The sequence below is a fragment of the Camelus dromedarius genome, chromosome X (assembly GCF_036321535.1).
Source record: "Camelus dromedarius isolate mCamDro1 chromosome X, mCamDro1.pat, whole genome shotgun sequence".
NCBI lineage: Eukaryota > Metazoa > Chordata > Mammalia > Artiodactyla > Camelidae > Camelus > Camelus dromedarius.
In genome coordinates this window covers 83,301,535-83,313,193 of record NC_087472.1, presented here as the reverse complement: position 1 = coordinate 83,313,193, position 11,659 = coordinate 83,301,535, and the positions used below count along the sequence as shown (strand labels likewise).

Genomic DNA, 11,659 nt, shown 5'->3' with positions numbered 1-11,659 from the left:
GCCACCACCTCTGACTGAGTCTACAAAGGGGCAGCAACCTTCTGTGGCTTATACTATCGAACCCAGTAGATCCATACTGGACTCAAGCTCAGCCTTTCCCCTGATCCATCAGCTGGGCATTAGGGACCTGCCACATGTGGCCCTTTGAGGTCAGCTGGAGGAAGGATGCTGGAGCAACAGTGATGGATGGCATGACATCTAGCTCACCTGTTCGTGCATTTTGTGCTCTCTGCTCCTACTTGCCTCCAACCCAGGAGTACCGTTCTCAGCACACAGTGGATTGTGCTCAACCTTGGGGTTTGGTAGATCTTACAGTCCCAGCTCATAATGGGTGGTTGTAGTCACAGGGTCCCTTGATATCCCATGGTCAGATGCTCCATCTCCGTCAAGGCCCAGTAGCAGGCAGGGAGCTGCTTTCTGAATAGTGTGGCATGGCCTTGCTCCAGAAGCAAGATCTAGGCACCTGCAATGTGACTCTTCTGTCGGAGCTGGCCATAAACCCTATCCAGCATCTTTTCCCACTATGCTTATCTCATGTATCAGGCCGCAGAGTCCAAGCTACAGGGATGCTGGCACCTCAGCCTGAACTGGCTGCAGAATTCCTTCCTGCTCTGGGTCCCACTCAAAGCTGGCAGCCTTCTGGATCACTCACTTAATGGATATCCCCTGGGGAGACTTACCAAACATGGCACTCCTTTCTTAGTGGTGGGACGTGGCGAATGTGGCAAGTTGTTTTTTACTTCCTAGGGGATGTCCCAGCTCACTGGGTCCCTCAAACCTTCACCAGTGATGGTGGGGCCCTAATTTTCAGAGAGTGTATCTCCCACCGTCTGGAGCTCATGTGTCTTATCAAGACCTCCGACCTACCACTTCTTGCCCATCTGGTAAGATGAACGTGATGTTAGCAACATGGTACATCCGTGCCGTGTTTTGCAGGATGTCCAGATGGTCCAGAGCCCTTGAGGTTATGAGAGAGGGTGGGAAAGTTAACACAGCTCTGAAGCAAGACCATCCACGTCTACTGTTGTCCATACCACACAAATATAAGCCATTACAGGTGGAAAAAAATATATTTGGCAGATCCATGGCAGATCACATATGTGCGCTGGAAATAAAGATACCACATTGGGCAATGCAGCTTCTACTGGGGCTGTTGCTTGATTAAGTGATCGACTCTCGTTCAACATGATCCACCCAGTTCTTTGAGGGGCTGGACTAGTGAATTAAATGGGGATATTTGGGGACCACCAACCCTGTATTCTTTAAATCATTGAGGGTGGCCCTAATCTACCCAGCATGTGCTACTGCTTATGATTGACTGTCTTGGCTTGGTATGTGAAGGGGGCATTTCAGAGGCTTCCTCCTTGCCTTCCCCACTGTGATCACCCTTACTCCATAGGCCAAGGAACCAGATGGATGGGGGTTCTGTTAACCACTGAGTATATCCATTCCAATTAGGTACTTGGCGACTGGAGAAATGACCACTGGCTAGGTTCACAGACCCAATGGAGCTACCATCAGTCAGACCTGGGCCAGAACTCCATTTATTACCTGGCCCCCTTGTTCTTCTCATTCTAACGGGGCCCATGGTGGTGTTTTGTGTCCCTGGTATCACTGTTTGTACCAAAAAAATCCCTGAAAAGTCTGCATAGTCTCATTTTTCTAAGGCTCTGTTACCCAGCACTCTTCAGAAAAGGAAGGAGCCTCAACCAGTGAGAGGTGGGAGTTGACGGATAAGTCCCTAAGCTTTTTTGCTCATCAGAGACGACAGTTCTGCTCTATACCATCTTCCAAAGAGTCCCCAGTGCGATTGTGCCCCACTTGGCCACAGAGGTTACCCACTGTTCAGTTCACCCTCGATCGGCCTTCCTCCCTGCCCCGCCTCCCCTCTCGGGCCATCAGTGTGCTTCTTGGGACATTGTCCCAAGTGAACTACTTGCACGCACATCTGCGTTTCAGGGTCTGCTTCTCGGAGACCCACACGAAGACGACATTGCCGAAATGAAGCGACCTGAGCGGTCACCCGTCTCCTCCTGACTGTTAAGTGCTTCCAGTCTGCTTGCCCAGCTCTGCAGGAAAGGGTCCATCAGCCTCCATGGTAACCCGGTCTGATGTGCAGTTCCCATCGTCAGGCCCTGGCTTTTTATTCTCGACCCTTAGTCCCTCCCACTGGAATTTCAAACCACTTCATCATCTTAGGATTTTTTGTTTTTCTTTTTCTGAGAGGTGGAGAACAGCTGACCGCCAACACTGGTGTAAGAGCCGCTTGTATACTTGAGCGTGGGGAATCATCTTCACTTCTCTGGGCTGAATCATCCCAGTTCTTTTCGAGAGTGCCCATCAGTCCCATTTTCCAGGCTTTCCATCATCTTCGCAGCAGTGAGCTGTCACCCCCAGCTGCTCACTGTAGACCAGCCTGCAGGCTTCCGGAGACCACCAGATGCGTGTTTTAACCTGAAGAAGTTCACCCGGGGTGGGGGAGGTACCCCAGCTGCTGTAAATCACCTCCTCCCCAAAGCCAGAGAGCAGGCCGCAGCTTGCTGTGGAAGGCCATAAAACTTCTCTTCTTTAAAGAGCCCCTTTGTTGGGCATGTTCATTGTAGCAGGCGTGCAAGTCCACCAAGGGCCCATAAAACTTCGCCAGGCTTTGTACAGGTGACCCCACATGCCTGCGCCTTAGCAGTCTCCCCCTTAAGCCCACAATGCAACTGCGGCTGGCTTCGCCCAGCAACAGACTGGACTCAATTTGCCTTGTGATTTGTTTGTTAGCTTTACAAATGGCTTTTGAGGCCAGACCACCCCTCCAACCCCTGATGACTTAGGTGGAAGCTCCAGGACGTCCCCAGAAACTGGAGTTGGGGGGGGCGGGCTCTCGAGTCTCCATGGAGATTTCAAAACAATTAACCTCAGGGAGGAAGCGTGGCTGCCCTTCAAGGATGAGCCAGCTTTCAGATGCAGATTGGCTCTCCTGTGGGCAAAGGTATTTCGCCTCTTGCCCGCACCTGCGTGGTCCAAAGCCTGCGCCCTGAGAAGCCGCAAGGCCCTCACCTGCTCCCTGATGACTCCACTCCAGCCACCCGCCCAGCGTTGGCAAGCCAAGTCCAAGCAAAGCCAAATCGCAGGAGAAGGACACTGACCTCATACATAGCTTAGTGGTTAAGAGCACAGGCTTCAGACAGCCGAAGTGTCCATCCGCAGTAGAATGGATATTCATACAGTGGGATAATAAAAGGACCAAGCAGGAGAGTAGTTCTTAAAAGTCCTCATAATAAGAAAAAAAAAAAAAGTGTAACCCTGCGCGGTGACGGATGTTAACTAGACTTATTATGGCGATCATTTTGTGACTATATATACATTGTGGCCGTATACACAAATATCAAATCGTTATGTTCTACACCTGAAACTAGCATAGTGTTCTATGTCAATTACACCTCCATTTAAAAAAAATCATGATATGTGTTTTTTAAAAAGAACAAAGCATGGATACACAGAACTACATGGGTGAATCACAGACGTTCTGCCGCGTGAAAGAAGCCAAACATATAACAGTAAATACTACACGCTTCTATTTACATGAAGCTTAAAAAGGGGGCAACATTTAATCTGCGGTAGTAAAAGTGACACTAGCAGTTACCTCTGGGAGGCAAAAGGAGGTGGTATTAACTGGAAAGGGACACAGGAGAACTCTTTAGGGGGTGATAGAAGTCTTCCAGATCTTGATCTGAGTGCTGGTCACGTAGGTATCTACACATATAAAGAGGAATTGAGCGCTTAAAATCTGTGCTCTTTCCTGGATGTAAAGTTTACATTAGTATAATATTGGGGGGGAAAGCTCTGACTTCTGACCGACAGAACTATGAGCTAATAAATGGCTGCTGTTTTAAGCTGATAAATTTGTGGCCATCTGTTACAGAGCCATAGAAAACCCACACACCTCTAACACTGGCTCTGCCTCCAGTTTCCTGTGTGACCAACGGTATGTCACTTACCCTCTCTGAGCTTCAGCTGCCACAGTTAATGAAAGCAATAACTCATCTCCTGCCTGCAGGATTCATGGGAAAAAAATCAAATTACTTAATGTACGGGAAAGCACTTGCAAAGTTATAAAGTGGCTTATAAACAGAAAGTTTATTATTGTCATGTTAAAAATAAACCCCCAACTTTGACCACAGGAAATGATTTAGAATCAACCAACTCAGGGCTGATAAGCTCCTGTTTTGTTACAGCCATGGCAGCTGGATGTGGGTGTGTTCCGCTTTGGATCTGGTGAGCTTGGGGGAGAAATGTTGTCAGATTCACTCCTTCTGAACACTGCCACCTGCATGCCATTTTGTCTCTGCCCAGATTTGCTATAGGCAGATGCCTTCACATTTATTTACTATTTTTTTTAACCTTCCAAAAGTAAATTACATAGGAATTTTCTTTTTCACTCGCTAGAAACTTCTACGCCCTCTGGAACCCTGCAGCTCTCCCTCTGATAGGAAAATACTGCCCTGTCAGATGACTCTGAACTAGAACCAAATCTTGTGGTTGTCGCCCTCTTAAAATATTATTATCACTGTATCTTTGTTTCACGAGTTAAAATCTTTAATGGATTAAAATATCTTTCACTTACGATGATCAAATTAGAGCATCATACTTAATCCATGAATCCATTCTTTTTTCTTTAAATTTTTTTCCTTTCTCCTCCTGCCCACACATGTCCCCCTCCGCCCCCATCCCCATGCTCCCAATAGAGTTATAGTGTACTTTTGATCGGATCACTATTCAGTGTTTATCTTATTAAATGTTTAAATGTTTTGTAAATATTTTGCACAGCTAATCCATGTAGTGAATGATGGTTATTACTTTTTTTCCCCTTGCACAATCCTTCCCCTGGAGTTAATAGTCATCTGGCTTTTGGGGTTCTTGGTTTTCTATGTATTTATCAGTAATGCAACTGTAAACTTTGCCAGATGTCTGAAACTACTCTGAAGACATTCAGACACGTCAAATATTTGACCAAGTTCATCTTGTGGAAAATCTCTCTCCTGGAGCCTTCTGATCTGCCTTGATCTGGACGTATTATATACTGAGCGCGTGTTCCGTGCCATGTGCTATGATATGTGAAGCTCACAACAATCTTAGGGGGTTCATATTTGTACACCCAGGACACTAACTCTTAAAGAGGTTAAATAACCCCATCAAAAGATGGCTAATCAGTGGAAGAACCAGGCTTTGGCCCATGATGGTTTAACTCCAAAGCTCTGGGTTGGTTGATTCCAAATCATTTCCTGTGGTCAAAGTTGGGGGTTTATTTTTAACGTGACAATAATAAGCTTTCCATTTATAGGCCGCTTTATAACTTTGCAAGTGCTTTCATGTACATGAAGTAATTCGATTTTCCTGTGAATCCTGCAGGCAAGAGATGAGTTACTGTTTTCATTCATTGTGACAGCTGAAGTTCAGAGAGGGTAAGTGATATACCGTTGGTCACACAGGAAACTGGAGGCAGAACGAATGTTTTAGAACCACCAAGGTGTAGGGGTTTTCTATGGCTCTGTAACAGATGGCCACAAATTTATCAGTTTGAAACAACAGGCATTTATTAGCTCATAGTTCTGTAGGTCAGAAGTGGGGGCCCAACGTGTCTGGATTCGCAGCTCACAAGGCTAAAATCAGGCTGTCGGCGGCCAGAGCTGTGATCTCGCCTAGAGCTCAGGGTTCCCTTTCAGGCTCATTCAAGTTGCTTGCAGTATTCATTCCTTGCAGTCGTACGACTGAGGTGCCTATTTTCTTGCTGGCTGTTGACCAGAGGTCACTCTCAGCTCCTGGAGACCACTTTCAGATTCTTGCCACGTGGCCCCAACCCCCTTCAAAGCCAGGAATGGAGAATCTCCCTGACACCAAGTGTCTTTCAGATGTTGGACCCTTCTCAGTAGAAGCCCTGTCCCTTTTTAAGGACTCGTCTGATTAGGTCAGGCTCACCCAGGATAATCTCTCACCACCTCCCACCTTATTAAATTGAAGTATAGTTGATTTACAATATTATGTTAACTTCAGGTGTACAGCATAGTGATTCAGATTTTTTACTTTTTTTGCAGATTGTATTCCATTATAGGTTATTACAAGATATTGGGTATAATTCCCTGTGTTATACAGTAAATCCTTGTTGCTTATCTATTTTATGTATACTAGTTTGTATCTGTTAATCCCATACTCCTAATTTGTCCCTCCCTACCTCCTTCTCCCCTTTGGTAACCACATGTTTGTTTTCTGTGTCTGTGAGTCTGATTCTGCTTTGTATATAGATTCACTTGTATTATTTTTTAGAGTCCACATATAAGTAATACCATATAGTATTTGTCTTTCTCTGTCTGACTTATTTCAATGAACATAATGGTCTCTACATCCACCCACATTGCTGCAAATGGCAATATTCTTTTTTATGGCTGAGTAATATTCCATTGTATATTTATATCACTTTTCCTTTTTCCTTTTTTTTTTTTTGCAAAGACTACAAAGATTTAATTTAAAATCACAGTGTCTTAGCCAGGATGCCCACCTGGAGGGGCACTCCCCAAACCCAGAGTTCCTCAAGGGGCCCCTCCAGGCTCAGTAGGGAGGGGTGGGCAGGGCTGACACTGGGCCCCTCTGCTTCCCTCTGGAGGGTGAGGACCAGCTCTCATGTGTTCACTGGGGCAGGCTCTGCTGCTACCGCCACTGCCGGCTCCTTCTGTGCCAGCTCCAGCTCGTCCTCCTCGTCCTGGGGAGGGTAGACCAGAACCTTGTCTAAGATGCCAAACTCCTGAGTCTCCATGGGGCTCATGTAATGGTCCCTCTCCATGGCAGACTCGATCACCTGCAGGCTCTGTTTGGTGTGCTTGGCGTGGATGCTGTACAGCTGCTTCTTGAGTTTCATGATCTCCTCCGCCAGGATGGTGATGTCTGTGACTTGGCCCCGGGTGCCCCCGCAGGGCTGGTGGTTCATGATGTGGGAGTTGGACCCGTCTGCTCTACTGCCATAGGAATGAGCCCGAGAGCCCAGGCCATTGTCACGTGCAGGCTCTACTGCAGGGCCAGGCGGTTGTCCCACGTCCGCTGCTGGGGAAATCTGGCCGCGAGGCGAGGCCCCAGCGTGGGGCACCAGCCTGCTGCCATCTGGCCCCCACCACCAGTATTTGGGGCCACATCACACCGCACATCAGTCCTGGCTTCTGAATGGTGGCGGGACTACGACTCTCTGCATGCTTTGCGCCCACGGCACTTGCTCACATGACCCTATACTGCTTTTTCTTAAACTAGTCTGTTGATGGGCACTTGGGTTGTTTGCATGTCTTGGTGATTGTAAACAGTGCTGCTATGAACAATGGAGTGCATGTATCTTTTCAAATTAGAGTTTTTGTCTTTTCCAAATATATACCCAAGAGTGGGATTGCTGGATCATGTGGTAACTCTATTTTTAATTTTTTAAAGTAACCTCCATACTGTTTTCCATGGTGGCTGCACCAATCTACATTCCCACCAACAGTGTAGGAGGGTTCCCTTTTCTCTACACCCTCTCCAGCATTTATTTGTAGACTTTTTGATGATGGCCATTCTGACCCCTGTAAGGTGATACCTCATTGCGGTTTTGATTTGCAGTTCTCTAATAATTAGCAATGTTGAGAATCTTTCCATGTGCCTGTTGGCAAACTGTAGGTCATTATTGGAGGAATGTCTATTTAGGACTTCTGCCCCTTTTTTGATTGGGTAGTTTGTTTTTCAATATTGGGTTGCATGAGATGTTTGTATATTTTGGATACTAACTCCTTGTCAGTTGCATCATTTGCAAATATTGTCTCCCATTCTGTAGGTTTTCTTTTCATTTTGTTGATGGTTTTCAGCTTGCTATGCAAAAGCTTTTAAGTTTGATTAGGTCCTATTTGTTTATTTTTGCTTTTATTTCTTTTGCCTTGGGAGACTGATCTAAGAAAATATTGCTATGATTTATGTCAGAGAATGCTTTGCTTGGTTCTCTTCTAGTTGTCTTATGGTGTCATGTCTTATATTTACGTCTTTAAACCATTTCGAGTTTATTTTTGTATATGCTATGAGGGAGTGTTCTGACTTCATTGATTTACACGTGGCTGTCCAGCTTTCCCAACACCACTTGCTGAAGAGACTCTCTCTTCTCCATTATATATTCTTATCTCCTTTGTTGAAGATTAATTGACTATATTTCTTTCTGGGCTCTCTATTCTGTTTCATTGATCTATATTTCTGTTCTTTTGCCAATACCATACTGTTTTGATTATTGTAGCTTTGTACAGTATTACTGTATCGTCTCAAGTGTGGGAGGGTTATGCCTCTAGCTTTGTTCTTTTTTTCTCAGGATTCTTTTGACAATTCTGGGTCTTTGTGGTTCCATATAAATTTTAGGATTGTTTATTCTAGTTCTGTGAAAAATGTCATGGGTATTTTGATAGAGATTGCATTAAATCTGTATATTGCTTTGGGTAGTATGACCATTTTGACAATATTAATTCTTCCAATCCAAGAACATGGATTATCTTTCCATTTCTTTGAATTGCCTTCAGTTTCCTTTATCAGTGTTTTATAGTTTTCAGCATATAGATCTTTTACCTCCTTAGTTAAGTTTATTCCTAGGTATTTTATTTTTTTGACATAATTTTAAACAGGGCTATTTTTTAACTTTCTCTTTATGATATTTCATTATTAGTGTAAAGAAATGCAATAGATTTATGTATATTAATCTTGTGTCCTGTTACCTTGCTGAATTCGTGTATTAGTTCTAATAGTTTTTGTGTGATGAATTTAGGGTTCTCTATATAGAGTATCATGTCATCTGCAGATAGTGAGAGTTTTACCTCTTCCCTTCCAGTCTGGATATCTTTTATTTCTTTTTATTGTCTGATTGCTGTGGCAAAGACTTCGAATACTATGTTGAATAGAAGCAGTGAGAGTGGGCATCCTTGTCTTGTTCCTGAACTTAGCAGGAAGGTTTCAGCTTTTCACTGTTGAGTATTATGTTGACTGTGGATTTGTTGTAAATGGCTTTATTATGTTAAGATATGTTCCCTCTATACCCACTTTGGTGAGAGTTTTTATTGTGAATGGATGTTGAATTTTGTCAGATGCTTTTTCTGTGTCTATTGAGATGATCACGTGGTTTTTGTCTTTCCTTTTATTAATGTGGTGTATCATATTGATTGATTTGTGTATGTTGACCCATCCTTGTGACTCTGGAATGAATCCAGCTTGATCATGGTGTATGATTCTTTTTATATATTATTGGATTTGGTTTGCTAATATTTTGTTGAGGATTTTTGCATCTATATTCATCAAAGATATTGGCCTGTAATTTTCTTTTTTTGTGGTCTTTGGTTTTGGCACCAGGGTGATGGTGGCCTCATAGAATCAATTGGGGAGTGCTCTTGCTGCTTCAATTTTTTTGAATAGTTTGAGAAGGATGGGTGTAAGTTCTTTGTATGTTTAGCAGAATTCTTCAGTGAAGCTGTCTGTTCTTGGACTTTTGTTTGCAGGGATTTTTTATTATTGTTATTATTACAGCTTCTATTTCACTTCTAGTGATTGGTCTCTTCCAATTATCTGTTCCCCCCTGACTCAGTTTTGGCAGGCTGTATGTTTCTAGAAACTTGTCCATTTCTTCTAGATTGTCCAATTTGTTGGCATATAACTGTTCATAGTATTCTCATGATATTTTTTTTATTTCTGTGGTATTTGATATTTTTTTCTTCTCTTTTATTCCTTATTTCACTTATTCGAGTCCTCTCTCTTTTCTTCATGAGCCTAGCTAGAAGTGTGTTGATTTTGTTTATCTTTTCAAAAAACCAGCTCTTGGTTTTATTGATCTTTTCTACTGTTTTTTAAATCTCTATTTTTATTCACTTCCTCTGATATTAATTATTTCCTCCCTTCTGCTGACTTGGGGTTTTGTTTGTTCTTCTTTTCCTAATTCTTTTAGGTGATAGGTTGGTTGGTTTATTTGCAATTTTTCTTGTTTCTTAAGGAAGGCCCATATTGCTATGAACTTCCCTCTTAGAACTGCTTTTGCTGCATCCCATAGATTTTGTAAAGTTGTGTTTTCATTTTTGCTTATCTTGATGTATTTTCCAACTTCTTTGATTTCATCATTGACTCGTTGGTTTTTTTAGTAGCATGTCGTTTAGTCTCTACATGTTTGTTCTTTCCTCTTTTTTTCTTTCTGTAGTTGATTTCTGGTTTCATACTGTTGTGGTCAGAAAAGATGCTTGAAATAATTTCTATTCTCTTAGATTTGTTGGGGCTTGTTGTGTGACATAGGATGTGGTCTGTCCTAGAGAATGTTTCATATGTGCTTGAAAACAATGTGTATTCTGGTTGTTGTTGGTACTGGGTTTTTTTTTGTCGGGGGGAATGGTATGTAGTGCCCTGTAGATATCAAGTCCAAGTGGTCTATTGTGTCATTTAGGAACTCCGTTACCTTACTGCTTTTCTTTCTGGATGATCTGTCCATTTATGTCAGTGGGGTGTTAAAAATCTCCTACTATTACTGTGTTATTGTCAGTTTCTCTCTTTACATTTGTTAGTATTTGCTATATATATTTAGGTTCCCTATATCAGATACATATATGTTAATGAGTGTCATATCCTCTTCTTGTATTGATCCCTTTATCATTATATGATGCCCTTCTTTGTCTTTATTTCCTTTTTAAAAAAATCTTGTCTGATATGAGTATTACTACCCCCCCCCCCTTTCTTGTCATTTCTATTTCCATGAAATATCTTTTTCCATTCCTTCACCTTCAGTCTGTGTGTGTTTCTTTCACCCCGAAGTGAGTCTCTTACAGGCAGCCATGTGGAGGGTTCTTGTTTTTTTTATCCAATCTGCCACTCTGTGTCTTTTGATCAGAGCATTTAGTCCACTGACATTTGAAGTAATTATTGATAGGTATATACTTATTGCCATTTTAATCCCTGTTTTCCAGTTGTTTTTATAGTTCTCTGTTCATTTCTTCTTTTTGTCTTTCCTTTTGTGGTTTGATGATTTTCTTTTGTGGTATGCTTGAGTTTGTTTCTTTTTGGGTTTTGTGCATCTGTTGTAAGTTTCTGATTTGTAGTTACCATGGAGTTCAAGTATATTGACCCATAACTATATCTACTTGCTTTAAAATGATAGACATTCTAAGTGATCTACATTTTTATACTCCCCTTCCCCACATTTTGTGATTTTTGATGACCTATTTTACATCTTCCTGCTTATCCTTTTACTGTTTATTGTAGTTATAATCACTTTTGTAATTTGTAATTGTTTTTTCAATCTATGTACTGGCTTATTTAAGTGATCATCAATCTTTACTATATATTTGCCTTTCCTATTGTGATCTTTCCCTTTTCTATAGCTCCTGCTTCTTTTCTATTTAGAGAAGACCCTTCAATATTTCTTTTAGGGTAGGTTTAGTATTGCTAACTTCTTTTAGTTTATGCTTGTCTGAGAAATTCTTTCTCTCTCTTTCTATTCTGAATGATAATTGTGCTGGGTAGCGTATCCTACATTGCAGATTTCTCCCTTTCAGGACTTTGAATATATCATGCCACTCCTTTTCCAGCCTAAAGTTTCTGCAGAGAAATCAGCTGATAGCCTTATGGGGGTTCCCTTGTAACTGACTCTTTGTTT

At 42.4% G+C, this 11,659-nt stretch overlaps 1 protein-coding gene across 1 annotated transcript; it reads right to left on the bottom strand.

Moving 5' to 3' along the window:
- Positions 1-6,664: 6,664 nt before the first annotated feature.
- On the bottom strand, positions 6,665-7,172 carry CLPP (caseinolytic mitochondrial matrix peptidase proteolytic subunit). The gene is given in 3 exon segments (XM_064483192.1): positions 6,665-6,982; positions 6,985-7,151; positions 7,154-7,172. Coding segments are annotated over 3 exon segments (504 nt in total).
- Positions 7,173-11,659: the final 4,487 nt, after the last annotated feature.